At 45.9% G+C, this 15,603-nt stretch overlaps 1 protein-coding gene across 2 annotated transcripts in view; it reads left to right on the top strand.

Annotated features, from left to right (window-relative positions):
• UBE4B (ubiquitination factor E4B) overlaps nucleotides 1-15,603 on the top strand; it is a 56,327-nt gene that overhangs the window by 2,330 nt on the left and 38,394 nt on the right. For both annotated transcript variants that reach the window (XM_058161131.1, XM_058161133.1), the window contains exons 2-4: nucleotides 8,731-8,917; nucleotides 12,759-12,894; nucleotides 14,498-14,585. In XM_058161131.1, coding sequence (XP_058017114.1) covers nucleotides 8,731-8,917; nucleotides 12,759-12,894; nucleotides 14,498-14,585 — 411 coding nt within the window. The remainder of the gene's footprint in view (nucleotides 1-8,730; nucleotides 8,918-12,758; nucleotides 12,895-14,497; nucleotides 14,586-15,603) is intronic.

The following is a 15,603-nucleotide window of genomic DNA, read 5'->3' on the forward strand; positions in this document are numbered from 1 at the left end:
TTACTAATTTAACAAGTGCAGTGATTCACTTAACAACTGTGGCAAGAGAGGCCTTAAAATGGGGCAAAACTCACTTAACAAATGTCTCGCTTAGCCACAGAGGTTTTGGGCTCAATTGTCATAAGTCAAGGACCAGCTGTACTAACGCTGGTATGCACAACCTTTTAAGGGAAACTGGACGGAAATTATGAAAAAGTACAGGACTGGATACCTGGAAAAAATAGTGTTAGTTTGTGGCATATCCCTATAAACTCTGGTATCCAAACAACTAAATCAAGCTGCATTTTGTGTGCGCGGGTGGTTAAATGAATAGAATAGAATAGGATAGAATTTATTTATTGGCCAAGTGTGATTGGATACACAAGGAATTTGTTTTGGTGCATATGCTCTCAGTGTACATAAAAGAAAAAAGAAAAAAGAAAAGAAAAAAAACACATCGAAGGTACAACATTTACAACACAAATGATGGTCATAGGTTGCAATTTAACCCTTAATGCTGGCAACAAAAAGTTACAGTCATACAGTCATAAGTGGAAAGAGATTGGTGATGAAAACGAGAAGATTAATAGTAGTGTAGATTTAGTGAATAGTGTGACTGGAACAATTTACAGTATGTTTACCTACATGGTAAGTTGTGTGTGTGCTGATGGTTTTTCCTAATTAGCAAGGAAAAGATCCACTATAGGAGTAATTTAGGAATATTGAGTGTCCTGCTTTGACGATGGCAGCACACTTGGGCTAGGAATGCCGTGATTAATTGGAAGGGAGTGTGTTACTGCTAAGGGATTCTCTCCCACCCAACTACTCCTCTGTAAACTAAGCAGTGAGGTGTCAATGGGGGAATCTGCTCTTCGGGGACAGGAGCCAATCAATCAGAATAAAGCTGGAAGGGACCTTGGAGGTCTTCTAGTCCAACCCCCTGCTCAGGCAGGAGACCCTATACCATTTCAGACAAGTGACTGTCTAGTTTCTTCTTAAAAATCTCCAGTGATGAAGCACCCGCAACTTCTGGTGGCAAGCCCTTCCACTGGCTAATTGTCCTCCCTGTTAGGAACTTTATCTTTAATTCCATGTTGCTTCTCTCCTTGATTAGTTTCCATGTCAAACCATCTTGACCACTAGTTTAAAAAGGCTACTGAAACCAGCTAAAAAGCCCATCCGCAATTGTTTAGACACAATTACCAACGTGTAATCATTTTATTGGAGACCAAGTTGCCATAAATAGCGATTTGAACTTGTCTTTACACTTATCAGCACTCTCGTTGGCCTTCTGGCTGGAGATGCAGTGGGGATCCATTCCAAGCTGTCAAGGTTGTTTGTTACGCATCTTGGTTGCAGGAGGAGATATTTTTTCCCCCAAGCTAAATAACAGTAAAGAGATTTCTTGGGAAGATCCTCCCAAAGTAGGTTAGATCGACCTTTGCTAGGTACCCTTGAAGCATAGCTTATTTCTGTGGCCTGATGCAGAAAGTGCTTAAGAATTCTTTGTTTCCAAAGACAAGATTTGGAATTGCAGATGTCACACAGGGGCGTATTTATCTGAGTGGTGGAATTCCTGCCCAACCGCCTGGAACAACCTCATGAGGTGACTTTAGGGAACCTCCCTGAGGTGTGTGTGAAAGAGACAGTAATGTTCAGGAATATCATAGAGGTGGAAAGTAAGTAAACAGGAAGGGATTTGTGCTGTGTGTTCGACCTGCAAATGATTGGTACTCCTATTGCATAGAACAGGGGTCCCCCAACCTTTTGGATCTCAGGGACCACTAAATTCATCATTTTAAATCCCGAGGACCACTAATATGATCTGCCTAATGACTGACTGGGTGGGCGTGGCTAGGTGGTCATGTGACTGGCTGGGTGTGGCCAACTTGATGTCACTCACGCCGACGGGCACCTTGACAGCCTCTACTCACCACTCAGGCTCCTTAGGGCCCCAACAGGAAGCAGTCGTTGGAGCTAAGCAGCCACCGTGAGAAAGAGTGGGCAAAACAGCTCAGTTCAAATTGGATCTGACCGAGAAGGAGTTTCAGCAGAAGCACACCTCACTGAGGACTAGGAGCATAGGCTTTCCAAGCAGAGGGAAGACGTGAGGGAGTGCAAGTCCAGCGCCTGGAGGCTCCGTGAGCTGTGATGGTCAGCCAGTTCCAGGCCATGATGCAGTCCCACTAGAACAAGGCCCTCCAGCTCTTCACCACCAGTGGCACTTCCATCCAGCCTTCGCCCAAAGCCCCACACTAGAGGCTGAAGCAGACCCTAAGTCGGAATTTCTGCCCCCCTCCGACCCACACAAAAAGACCCCAAAGTGGGAGACCCTCTGCAGCAACACAAACATTCATTGCATATATCTGTCCCAGGGACCATAGTTTGAGGACCTCTGATTTAGTGCAATATAAAAAATGCAAATAATTTTTCTGTGGATCACCAAAATTTTCTCATGGACCACCATTGGTCCACGCACCACCAGTTGGTGACCACTGGCATAGAACCCAGCCATTGTGGTCAGCTTCAAACGATCAACTTTAGTTTTCTTTTTTTTCCCCTCCCCCCTTCAATATGCTGGGTTGTATCGTCTTCAATATGCTGGGTTGTATCGTCTTTCTATTGGGGGAAGATCAGATTGCAACAACAGGCATCTTAATGCAAAGTCATTCCACAGCTTCCAAAACCATCAAGATGACGTGTTGGTTGCTGAGATGAAGGTAATAATTTACCAAGCGTTTGCTGTTGCAATAAGAACTTATAAGCTGTACATGAGGCCCATTGCCAAGTACTTTTGCTGTCTGCTGTAGAAGGGTGGGTGGGTAAGGCAGGCAGGCAAAGCAACCCTCCCAACAGAGACGCGGAAGAGGAAAATGATGGGTTCGCTGGTACATCCTGATTGGAATTAGAATAGCAGATTGGGGGGTTTCTAACGCAGGTGAAAGAACTATACCGGAGCTCAGGTTGGCCTAATTTAAATAAGGTGGCTTGTATTATTTCCGCTTAGCTCTCTCTAAACCATCATGCATTTTATGCACAGCCTGTTTATGTTTGAATAGGGCCCCTGCAAGCAAACCACAGTTTGCTTATTTTTATCGCTGTCCATCTCACTTTTGTGACACATTCTAGCCACCGGAGAGAAAGCCAGTTTATTGCTGGCTAATTGATTCGCAGCCTCAAAAGCTCAACAGTGGGAGAAAGTATCCTGGGGGCGAACAGGAAGCCAAGGGAAACAAGAGCCCCCTGGGAGGGATGGAAGGAGAAAGGCCCATTGTTATGCCAGCCCTTGAGAAAGGAAGGGAAACACTTTCTCTTGCGGTCCCTTTTGGCCTGGCATTTTCCCTGAGCATATTGGGAAGCTTGGATCAAAAGCCTGCTTTAAATACATTGTTTGATTTATAATTCTTTTCCTGGGTGCAGAGACCTTGAATCTTGAGAGGGGTCCTTGGTGCTCTCTCAGCTGGCTTGTTTTGTTTTTTTTGCAAGCGTTTCATGACCCTAACTAGAGTGCAGATGTTACCCAGTTAGGGTCCTTGAAAGCAAAGCTGGCTGGGGAATTCTGGGAGTTGAAGTCCTCCAGGCTTAAAGTTGCCAAGGTTGGGGGCCCCTGCTGCTTTAAATAATAAGAATAGCTAATTTAAGTTGGGGGGGAACGCGGTGGCTGAGTGGCTAAGACGCTGAACTTGTCAGTCTAAAGGTCGGCAGTTCAACGGTTTGAATCCCTAACGCCGCGTCATGGGGTGAGCTCCCGTGACTTCTCCCAGCTTCTGCCAACCTAGCAGTTCGAAAGCAGGTAAAAATGCAAGTAGAAAAATAGGGATCACCTTTGGTGGGAAGGGGACGCGGTGGCTCAGGGGCTAGGACGTTGAGCTTGTCGATCGAAAGGTCAGCAGCTCAGCGGTTCGAATCCCTAGTGCTGCCGTGCAACGGGGTGAGCTCCTGTTACTTGTCCCAGCTTCTGCCAACCTAGCAGTTTTGAAAGCATGTAAAAATGCAAGTAGAAAACATAAGGACCACCTTGGTGGGAAGGTAACAGCATTCTGTGCGCCTTTGGCATTGAGTCATGCCGGCTACATGACCACGGAGACGTCTTTGGACAGCACTGGCTCTTCGGCTTTGAAACGGAGATGAGCACCGCCCCCTAGAGTCAGGAACTATTAGCACGCATGTGCGAGGGGAACCTTTACCTTTTTAATTTAAGCTGATTGGGTAAAAGACTAAGCTCTGGGTTAGTCATTTCAGTTACGATGCCTCTGCTTGTAGGCGGAATAATAGCACCTTTTCCAGCCATGATTGGACAGGTCTCATCTCGTTACTTCCTGTGGGTCAGCCCTGAGCGCTTCCCGCCCATCTTTATACTGTGTCACCGAATGTTTCTAAATCTCCCAATGGTCCCAGAAGAGGAATTGTGGCATGGAAAAACAGAAGCCGTTGAAGAAAGATAAAAAAAAAAACTTTTTTACGCAGAAGTGGTTCAGAATTAAGGTAGATGAGGTTTGGGGGTAGCAGCATACAGTTTCTGATGGGGTTGTTCCCTAGCAGTGCCAGTTTTAAACATTTTAAATTTCAAGTAGCTCATTCAGAGCCCTACTTCAGGCCAGGAGCAGGACGTGTGTGTGGGTTCCTCAGTCTTAATCCTTGGCAATCTCTTGAAAGGAGCCCTGATCTGAATTTTAATCCTGGAGAGCTCTCCCTAGAGTTAGATGAACGATGGTCTTACTATTCTTATTGAAGCAATACCCCTCGTTGCCATCTCTTGGGCTTTATGGTTGATTCCTACTTTGCATGTAGACACCTTGATGGTTCCAAGTTGAGCTGAGTTGAAAGTTTTGAAGAACGTTTGTGAGTTCTGGGCAACTCTCAGATGTATGGACTCCCATAACTCCCCAGCATGGCCAGCGTTGAGCGTACTCAATAGGAGTGGGGTAGTTGAAGGCCATACATCCAGACCTTAACAAAGATTAGGAATCATTGGATTAGCCAGTCCCGTGATTTGGCCAAGGATAAGACCTTTTGTAACATTTTAAAAATGTTTCTTTTTTTAAAAAAAATTCTGGCCAAGAAATATCCAGCCTGAAGTGCGGCAGGCTTTATTCAAGACAGGCAATTCTTTGCAGGAAAATAATAATTTTAGCCTAATTTCTATGCGTTGAGTCAGCTTTCGGTGACACTCAGCATGAAAACAAACTACCTTGACCTAAATTTTGGTCAGTGGCCGAATCTTTTTATCGTGTACTTTTCCATGCTTCCTGCAACGGGCTTATAGCCCTCTTTCTCTCTTGAGTCATTCAAAGTTGTGTCTTCATCTTCCTATAGACAAAACACTACAAGTCCATAAGGTAAAGGTAAAGGTTCCCCTCGCACATCTGTGCTAGTCATTCCCAACTCTAGGGGGCGGTGCTCATCTCCATTTCAAAGCCGAAGAGCCAGCGCTGTCCAAAGACGTCTCCGTGGTCACGTGGCTGACATGACTCAATGCCAAAGGCGCACGGAAATGCTGTTCCCTTCCCACCAAAGGTGGTCCCTATTTTTCTATTTGCATTTTTTAATGTGCTTTCAAACTGCTAGGTTGGCGGAAGCTGGGACAAGTCACGGGAGCTCACCCTGTTGCGCGTTGCTAGGGATTCGAACCGCTGAACTGCCGACCTTTCGGTTGACAAGCTCAGCGTCTTAACCACTTGAGCCACTGTGTCCCTTGCCACAAGCCACAAGTCCATAACCCATTTCATGACCTTTCTAGTGGTAGTTGTTAAGGGAATCACTACGATTGTTAAATTAATAACAGCTGTTAAGTGAAGCAGGCTCTCTTCCTGACTTTGGTTGTCCGAAGGTCTCAAAAGGGGATCACATTACCCCTGGGACACTGTGACCATTGTAAATATCTGTCAGTTGCCAAGCGGTCTGGATTTTGCTCACCTGACCTTGGGGATGCTGCAGTAGTCGTCAGAGTGAAAAATGATCCGAAGTCCCTTTTTCAGTGCTGTTGTAACTTTGAAGAGTCGCTCAACGAATGGTTGTAAGTGAAGTCCTATGACGAGTGAGCCTCTTGAGTTCTGCTCCCTTCAACCTGGATAGGTGGACCTTTAACTTGTTAAATTCATGTATTGCAGAATGGAAACAACAAACCTTTCATTATGAAAGATTTTAAAACCTTTCACCCACTTTAGGGTGTCAGGTAACGTGGCCAAAGAGGAATGTTAAGATGGAGCTTGTGAAAAGCTACCTTACTTTTGCCCCTCACAGAAGAAAGATTGAGTCTTGTCATCTGCACCTCTATAACTGTCTGGTTTGGTTCTGCGACCCAACAAGGCAGACACAGACTTCAGAGGATCATTAGAACTGCAGAAACAACAGTGGCTACCAACCTGCCTTCCACTGAGGACCTGTATACTGCACGAGTCAAAAAGAAGGCTGTGAAAATATTTACAGACCCCTCACATCCTGGACATAAATTGTTTCAACCCCTACCCTCAAAACGACACTATAGAGCACTGCACATCAGAGCAACTAGACACATGGACAGTTTTTCCCCCAACACCATCACTCTGCTAAACAAATACCATATTTTTCAGAGTATAAGATGCACCGGAGTATAAGACGCTTAGCTTTTGGGGAGGAAGATAGGAAAAGAAGTATCTGCCTACCAGGTATTCATCTGGCTAGTGTCCTTAGCCTGGTCAGCTTCAGCACATTAGTTTGCTGTTTTTTATTCCCTGCTTGGGGATAAAAAACAGCTTCTAAAGCACAACTGATCTTTGGAGAGAGAAACAATGCGAAAAGCAGGCAAACCACGGGAGATCGCTTTGCGAACACTGAAAAAAAGCTTCACAGCTGAAAATCGGAGGGAGCAGGCAAAGCATGGAAAATCGCTTCACTGAAAAAAAGCATGGAGATCGCTTCATCACTAGCACCTTGTTAGGGCTGAAAAAAAACTTCGAAAAAGTTACATTTGGAGTATAAGACGCACCCAAATTTTCAGCCTCTTTTAGGAGGGAAAAAGTGTGTCTTATACTCCGAAAAATATGGTAATTCCCTCAACACTGTTAAACTATTCACTAAGTTGGCATTACTATTACTATTAGTCTTCTCATTGTTCCTATCGCCCATCTCCTCCCACTTATGACTGCATGACTGTAATTTGTTGCTGTGTCCATACAATTTATATTGTTTACTAGTATGATTCGATTGCTTATTTGTGTCCTGTGACTGCCATTAATTGTTGTACCTTAAGATTCCTGACGAATGTATCTTGTCTTTTTGTGTACACTGAGAGCCTATGCACCAAAGAGAAATTCCTTGTGTGTCCAATCACACTTGGCCGATAATGAATTTTAAATCTAAATACAAGGATGGGAGAGAGTCTTTCGCCGGAGATGTTCTTCAGGTTCAAAAGATGAAAAAGCAGGATGGGTTGGATTTGTTGCGTAAGGCTGTAGGGGAGAACCTTGCTTGGTTTCTAATAATAGAGCTTCCTCTGAGCTGTGACACGAACACCGCAACATGTTTTCCTTGTGTGCTGTTATCCATTTCCGGGAAAATGTTGTTTGTGATTCTCTCGGGGAAAGGGGAACGGGTGGTGCTGAACGGTTAAGAACCTTTTTGGAACGAAAGTGGTTTTTTGCCAGTGATCACTGAGGCTGATGAATGTGTGGTTTGATGTGGCTGTTTGGGAGGGTGTTGATGGCTTCCTGAAATTTGGAATTCTTATTAAACATTCTGTCTTTGACCTCCTACCCTGGTCGTCAGGTCTGTTTTTGAAAGCTGAGGCAGTCATGGTCCAAGACCTTCTGGAACTCTGAAGGGTTGAAATCCAGTAGCAATAGCAATAGCACTTAGACTTATATACCACTTCACAGTGCTTTTACAGCCCTCTCTAAGCGGTTTACAGAGTCAGCCTCTTGCCCCCAACAATCTGGCTTCTCATTTGACCCACCTCAGAAGGATGGAAGGCCGAGTCAACCTTGAACCCGTCGGTCAGGATCGAACTGCTGGCAGTAGGCAGAATTAGCCTGCAATATTGCATTCTTGAAGTGGCTCAGGGGCTAAGTCGCTGAGCTTGTCAATCGGAAAGTCAGCAGTTCAGCACCTCAAATCCCTAGTGCCGTGTAACGGGCTGAGCTCCCGTTACATGTCCCAGCTTCTGCCAACTTAGCAGTTTGAAAGCACATAAAAAAATGCAAATAGAAAAATAGGGACCACCTTTGGTGGGAAGGGAACAGCGTTCCGTGCGCCTTTGGTGTTGAGTCATGCCGGTCACATGAGCATGGAGATGTCTTCGGACAGCGCTGGCTCTTCGGCTTTGAAACGGAGATGAGCACCGCCCCCTAGAGTTGGGAACAACTTGCACGTATGTGCAAGGGGATCCTTTACCTTTTTTGCATTCTAACCACTGGGAGGGAGGGAGGGAGGAAGGAAGGAAGAAAGAGAAAGAAAGAAAGAAAGAAAGAAAGAAAGAAAGAAAGAAAGAAAGAAAGAAAGAAAGAAAGAATACTTAAGATTATATACTGCTTCACAGTGCATTACAGCCCTCTCTAAGCGGTTTACAGAGTCAGCCTCTTGCCCCCAACAATCTGGGTCCTCATTTCACCCACCTTGGAAGGATGGAAGGATGAGTCAACCTTCAGCCTGGTGAGATTCAATCTGCCAAATTGCAGGCAGCCGGCAGTCAGTAGAAATAGCCTGCAATACTGCACTCTCACCACTGTGCCATCACGGCTCTTCGTAACTCACGGTGTCCTGGTTTTTATGCAGATCCGTCGGAGGCGCCTTGCCCGGCTCGCTGGCGGACCCTCTTCCCAGCCCACCACCCCACTTACGTCTCCTCAGAGGGAGAACCCCCCAGGGCAGCCGGTCCCAGCGTCATCTTCAGGGGCCCCCCACAACCTTGGGCTCAATGTTCACAGTATGACCCCTGCTACCTCTCCAATCGGTGCGTCAGGTAAGCCACTGCCAGCTTGATGCCAATTCTTCAGGATGATTGGAGGTGAGAAAAACCATGCCGGCTTTCCTTTTTTTTTGCTGGGGTTCTCGAGAAATCATGGCTTTTCCTGCAGGGCCAATGTGGGACGTGTGAATTAGGGTTTAAACAGAGCCGTAAGGAAGCTGCTGTGCTTTCTTGTCATTTCGTGGAAGCGAGCAAGAAAGTTTAAAGAAATTAAATCTGGTCCTTGCTGGGTTTGAGCGTTGTGCTCCGCCATCGGCCAAATTTTACAGCCTATAATGGCTTGTTTCAAAACTAAACTGAAACCGTACAAACCATCTTCGATGCAGTGCGGGAAGCCAGGCACCTCCTGTCTGAACGTGAGAGTGGGGCAACCTGGCTAGTTTTGACAACTACAGTCTCTCCCATAGATGGCTAGATGGCAGGTAGCCTGCGGAACAGCTGGCCTTGAAGGTGAAGGAAAGTGGCTGCTTAGCCAAGCAAGCCAAACCGTCATGTAGCTGCCTCCTCATTCCCTCCCTCTCTCCCTCCCTCTCTCTTGCTGTCTGCTTAAGCAGCCATTCAGCAGGTTGACCTTGTCGTTGAGAGGTGATATAACAATCGAGATTCGCAGCCTCTCCCTTGGTTTGGCCTCAAATTGGTTTGACCAGCTTGGAATGTCAGGTTCATGTTTACTGAGAGGAGAGGAACATATTTAGAAAGAGTTGGGGGATAATTGCTCTTAGGACAAATTACTGAGGAGTGTGTGTGTGTGAGTGAGTGAGAATGCCACACAGACACACACATACATACTGTTCATTCCAGAGCTAAAACATTTTAAGTGCCTGATTAATTGGGACGTGACACTGAATTAGAAAGAAGGTTCGTTTCTTTCCTTTTATCTTATTAACACTCTTAAATGTGCTGCGTGGCCTGTTAAAGCCAAGTTGTTCCCACAGGGTTTAAAAATAGTCTCGATGGCACACTAAACTATAATTTTTAAAAAAAATTATTTATAAAGGCTTCGATGCCACTTCAGTCACTGAGATTTTAAGCAGCTCACAGGAAAGAGAAGAGAATTAGTATCTAAGGTTTTGTTTTACACCTTGGCCATCCTATAGTCCCCAATGTTGTCAAAATAGCCAAACTGACCTGGGATAATGGATAGCAGAGTGATACAATTGAGGGACGGTGTATTCGGATGGTTGGTTGACCTATAAAAACCCTTGCCTTATGTGAGAAGAACAGAAAGGACTTTTTTTAAAAAAAATAAATAATTTATTTCCCTGAAAATAAGATATTAATTTTTGCTCCAAAAGATGCTTATTTTCTGATCAGGTCTTATTTTCGGGAAAACACAGTGTTAAATGCGCTCATACAGCTGACGATCTTAACTGGGGCTTATTTTGGAGGTAGGGCTTATATTACGCCGAAAAATCATGCTAGGACTTAATTTTCCGGTTGGGTCTTATTTTCGGGGAAACACGGTACATGCCGGCATTCTATTTCAACTTGGGTTTCTAGTTTCTTTACGCTTTAAACTGAAACGTTTTGCCTCACCATCAAGTTAATTCACGGGAATTGGCTGGAGGAGTCAACAATGGAAAATGGGGGAGGTATAGTGGAGAACCTAAACCAGGGGTGTCCAAACTTGGCCCTTTGGAGAGTGGTGAACTTCAACTCCCAGAATTCCCCAGCCAGCATGAGCTATAAATTTAAGCAAGTTGCTAGTTGGAGAATTCTGGGAGTTGAAGTCCACCACTCTTCAAGGGGCCAAGTTTGGACATCCCTGACCTAAACCCTTTTCCTTGAGCTTGTGCTGCTGAATTTTGATGAGTTTCAGAAGAATGGACTCCCAGAATTCTCAGCAACAGCCTTAGCCTTGCTGGCTAGGGAATTCTGGGTAGTAAAGGCCACACATCAAAAAGTCTTGACGGTTGGGAAACGCCGAGTAGCTTTCGCTTTGCTGACTTCCTGTTCTGAGCCATATATCGCCGTCAGCTCGATGAAGGCAAGGTGTGCGCTAATGAGAGAAAAGTCCTCGACTTCCAACAGTTCATTTAGTGACTGTTCAAAGTTACAAATTCACTGGAAAAAAAAAAGCGGCTTCTGACCATTTTTCACACTTGCAAACATGGTCGTGTGATTTACATTCAGATGCATTTACATTCCCCTTTATGATGGTTGCAGTGTCCCGGGGGAGGGGGGGTCACATGTCAGCGACTTTCTGACAAGCAAAATCAGTGGGGATGCTGCAATGGTCGTTAAGTGTGAAAAAAATGTTTGGGTCCCTTTTTTCGGTGCTGTTGTTAACGTCGAACGGCCACTAAGTGAACTGCTGTAAGTCGAGCTCTACCTGTACAGATCGTAAGTCCATGCATGTTATGCCATATTCCGAATCCATACATTTGCTTTCTTCCTGCAAGGCGGTCTGATTGTCTACAACTTTGGAGTGGTTTCTTAGGGAGTGGATTGTCGCAAAGGTGCTTTTTCCGGGGACCACTGGACTTCCTTGGTTTTTTTTTTGAAGACATTTCTCTTCTTCAGCTCTGACAGGATATAGTGGGGAATGGAAGGATTTATGTTCCTTGCAGAAAGCTGGTCCATTTGCATCCTTTTAGGGGGTTGTTCCAGGGGATGCAGTAGCTAAGATGCTGAGCTTGTTGATCGAAAGGTGTTTTTTTTTTTATTTGAATTTATATCCCACCCTTCTCCAAAGACTCAGGGCGGCTTACATTGTGTTAAGCAATAGTCTCATCCATTTGTATATTATGTACAAAGTCAACTTTATTGCCCCCAACAATCTGGGTCCTCATTTTACCTACCTTATAAAGGATGGAAGGCTGAGTCAACCTTGGGCCTGGTGGGACTAGAACCTGCAGTAATTGCAGGCAGCTGTGTTAATAACAGACTGCATTAGTCTGTTGAGCCACCAGAGGCCCAAAGTTGGCAGTTCAGCGGTTTGAATCCCTAGCGCCGCGTAATGGGATGAGCTCCCGTGACTTGTCCCAGCTTCTGCCAACCTAGCAGTTCGGAAGCACGTTAAAAAAAAAACGCAAGTAGAAAAATAGGGACCACCTTTGGTGGGAAGGTCACAGTGTTCCGTGCGCCTTTGGTGTTGAGTCATGCCGGCCACATGACCACGGAGACCTTCGGACAGCGCTGGCTCTTCGGCTTTGAAATAGAGATGAGCACCACCCCCTAGAGTCGGGAACGACTAGCACATCTGTGCGAGCGGAACCTTTTACCTTTACCTTAGAGGTGTGTTGAAGCCACTTGGAGATTTGTCTGTGTCCTTAGGATCACCTGAGTGGTGCTCTAAGGCACTTGCAGGTTTCTCTGAAGTATTACTCAGGTGACCCTGAGAACACAGATAAACCTCCCAAGTGCTTCAATGACCCTCTAAAACGGTGGGTGTCAAAACTTGCGTATTTGGACTTTTTTCCCCTTCCCTAACCCGGGCGTGGGTGTGTAGCTTGTGGGCCGCCAGTTTGACAGCCCTGCTCTAAAAGGATGCTAATAACCATCTGTCTGCAAGGAATATAAATATTTCCATTCCCCGCCATTATCCTTTCACAACTGAAGAAGCTTCTTGGATGAGAAGTGAAACGCCTTCAAAAGACAAAACCAAAACCGAAACCAGAAAGTCCAGTGGCCTCCTGGGGAAAAACAACAACAACACACCTTTGGGAGAGCCATGACCTGGATGACCGAGAATCTTTTACAGACTTTTAGGGAACAGATTTATCGTCTAAATGTGGTTTTTCCCCCCCCCCAGCTTCCAGCTGCAGGTTTGTGGCCACGCTGGGAGGGGAATTGACTATAAAATCCCTTCCTGTCCTTTTTCCCCCCACCGAAGGTGTTGCCCATCGCAGTCAGAGCAGCGAAGGTGTGAGTTCGCTCAGCAGCTCGCCTTCCAACAGCCTCGAAACGCAGTCCCAGTCCCTCTCCCGGTCCCAGAGCATGGATATCGACAGCGTCTCCTGCGAGAAAAGGTATTGGGGGTGGGGCTCATCCGGTCCCTGGCTCGGGGCAGCCTTGGGTGGACGTTCTCCCAAGATGCTTAGCGTAACCTCTTGGGGATTTTACCCAGCGTTTCTATTATCTGATGTGGATAGCTGTAGGAGAATCTTATTTTATTGAGTCGATATGGACCCATCTCACTCTGGAAAGCGGTTCTGTGGTGGAGCTTTGGGGCTACATTTCCCACCATGCCTGTGGCAAAAAGATAACGATGGCACTTAAACTTACGTTACTGCTTCACAGTGCTTTGCAACCCTCTCTAAGCCGGTTGGCCTCAACAATCTGGGTCTTCATTTTAACTGACCCTCGGGAGGATGGGAGGCTGAGTCAACCTTGAGGCAGTCAACATCGAACTGCCGGCAGTGGGCAGAGTTAGCCTGCAATACTGCATTCTAACCACTGCACCACCATGATGTCTGTCTGTATCCTATCTATCTATCTATCTATCTATCTATCTATCTATCTATCTATCTATCTATCTATCTATCTATCTATCTATCTATCTATCTATCTATCTACCTATCGTATCTATCTGTCTGTCTGTCTGTCTACCTAGCTAGCTAGCTACCTACCTACCTACCGTAACTACCTACCGTACCTACTTACCTACCTACCTACCTACCTATCTATCTATCTATCTATCTATCTATCTATCTATCTATCTATCTATCTATCTATCTAAACATACTATTCCGTAGTGCTTTACAGCACTTTCTGAGAGGTTTACAGAGTCAGCCTCTGGCCCCCAACGATCTGGGTCCACATTTTACTGACCTTGGCAGGATGGAAGGCCAAATCAACCTTGAGCCAGTCAGGATCGAACTGCAGGCTCTTTGGCCAGAGCTAGCCTGCGATACCGCATTCTAACCCTTGCGCCCACCCTCCATCTGACGGGTAACGCAGCCCAGATTGCTGGCTGTCTTCCCTTGATGGAGGTGACCAACCTCCATACCGCAATCCAGATTCTCCACGGTAAGTCTTAAATGATTGAAAAGGAAGCCTGGACTCCCAAACCAAGACAGTAAACAAATATCACAGGAAGAGGAAAATACAAATGAAAATGAAAGAAATGAAAAACCACCAGACTAAGGAATAGCTCTTTTTTTTAATTTCTTTCTTTCTTCTTCTTTTTTTTTTTGTAAGCCTTAAGGTTCTCCCTTGTAGGTTTTCCTCTTTGTCCTCCAAAAAGCTGGAAGGAGTCCCAATTTTGTGTACAGAGAAGCAGAATTTGTAAACCCAGCCAGAGCTTAGAATAATGGCTTTCGGGGGAAGACAGAATCAAAATGTTGTTCTCCCCACACGTGGGCTGAATTCGGTTTGGCAGCCCTGCGTAGACACCCCCATCAAATGCAAGCTGTGGGAGGGGGCGAGAAATGAAGTGCGCTGGAGCTGTCCTCCATGAGTCATGTTGGCTTGTTCCGAAGCAAGTGGCGTCTGGGCAGTTGGTTACCCATCAGTTACAGCCAGTGGCACAATTGTGGTTGTGGGTTTTTTTTGCGCGTATCGGGTTGTTTTTCCCTTCAAGCCCTCCTGCACTTTGAGCGGTCTGAAGTCTTTCTCTGCTCCCTTTGCCAGCTTGTCCCAGGTCGATGTGGATTCGGGGATCGAAAACATGGAAGTGGATGAGAGCGACCGGAGGGAGAAACGGAGCCTCTCGGATAAGGTGAGGGGTGTGTGTGTCACACTGGGCTTGTAGGGAAACCAAGAGGCCCTTAACTGTCTATTCTGGAACAGCCGCTTCTTCACATGTCGGGATAGGCAGAATGACGAATGTGCTATCAATAAAGGAGAATATTTGTAGCTCATGGGTTGACACGAGTAGCTCCTTGGTGCTCTCTGAGCTTGCTTGTTTTCTTGCAGATGTTTCATTACCCAGCTAGGTAACATCATCAGTGCTAGTACCAAAAGGAAGGAAGGAAGAGGGAGGGAGGGAAGGAAGGAAGAGAGAGAGAGAGAGGGAAGGAAGGAAGGAAGAGGGAGGGAGGGAAGGAAGGAAGAGAGAGAGAGAGAGGGAAGGAAGGAAGGAAGAGGGAGAGAGGGAAGGAAGGAAGAAAAAGAAAGAAAGAAAAAATAAAAAATTGTAGCTTAGGGTTGACCTGAAGGGTCCTTGGTGCTCTGTGAGCTTGGTTGTTTTCTTGGACATTTCATTACCCAACTAGGGAACATCATCAGCGCTAGTACCAAAAGGAAGGAAGGCAGGAAGGAGGGAGGAAAGAAAGAGGGAAGGAAGGAAGGAAGGAAGGAAAGAAGATAGATAAAAGAAAGGAAAAAAATGTAGCTCAGGTTTGACACGAGTGGCTCCTTGGTGTTCTCTGAGCTGGCTTGTTTTCTTGCAATCGTTTCATTATCCAGCTAGGGAACACTATCAGTGCTAGAAGGGAGGAGGAGGAGGAAGACTGTGGGATTCTTGGTGTTCTCTGAGTTTGGTTGTTTTCTTGCAGACGTTTTATTACCCAAACTAGGTAACATCATCAATGCTAGAAGTGGAGGAGGAGGAGGACTGTGGGGTCCTCGATGCTCTCTGGGCTTGCTGGTTTTCTGGTTTTCTGACATCATCCGTTAGCTGACAAGCAAAATCAACGGGGAAGCCAGATTCACGTAACCAGCGTGCTACTCACTTAACAGATGCAGTGATTCACTTAACAAGCAGGGCAAGAAAAGTCGTACAATGGGGCAAAACT

Source organism: Ahaetulla prasina, chromosome 18, assembly GCF_028640845.1.
Source record: "Ahaetulla prasina isolate Xishuangbanna chromosome 18, ASM2864084v1, whole genome shotgun sequence".
In the NCBI taxonomy this organism is placed as follows: domain Eukaryota; kingdom Metazoa; phylum Chordata; class Lepidosauria; order Squamata; family Colubridae; genus Ahaetulla; species Ahaetulla prasina.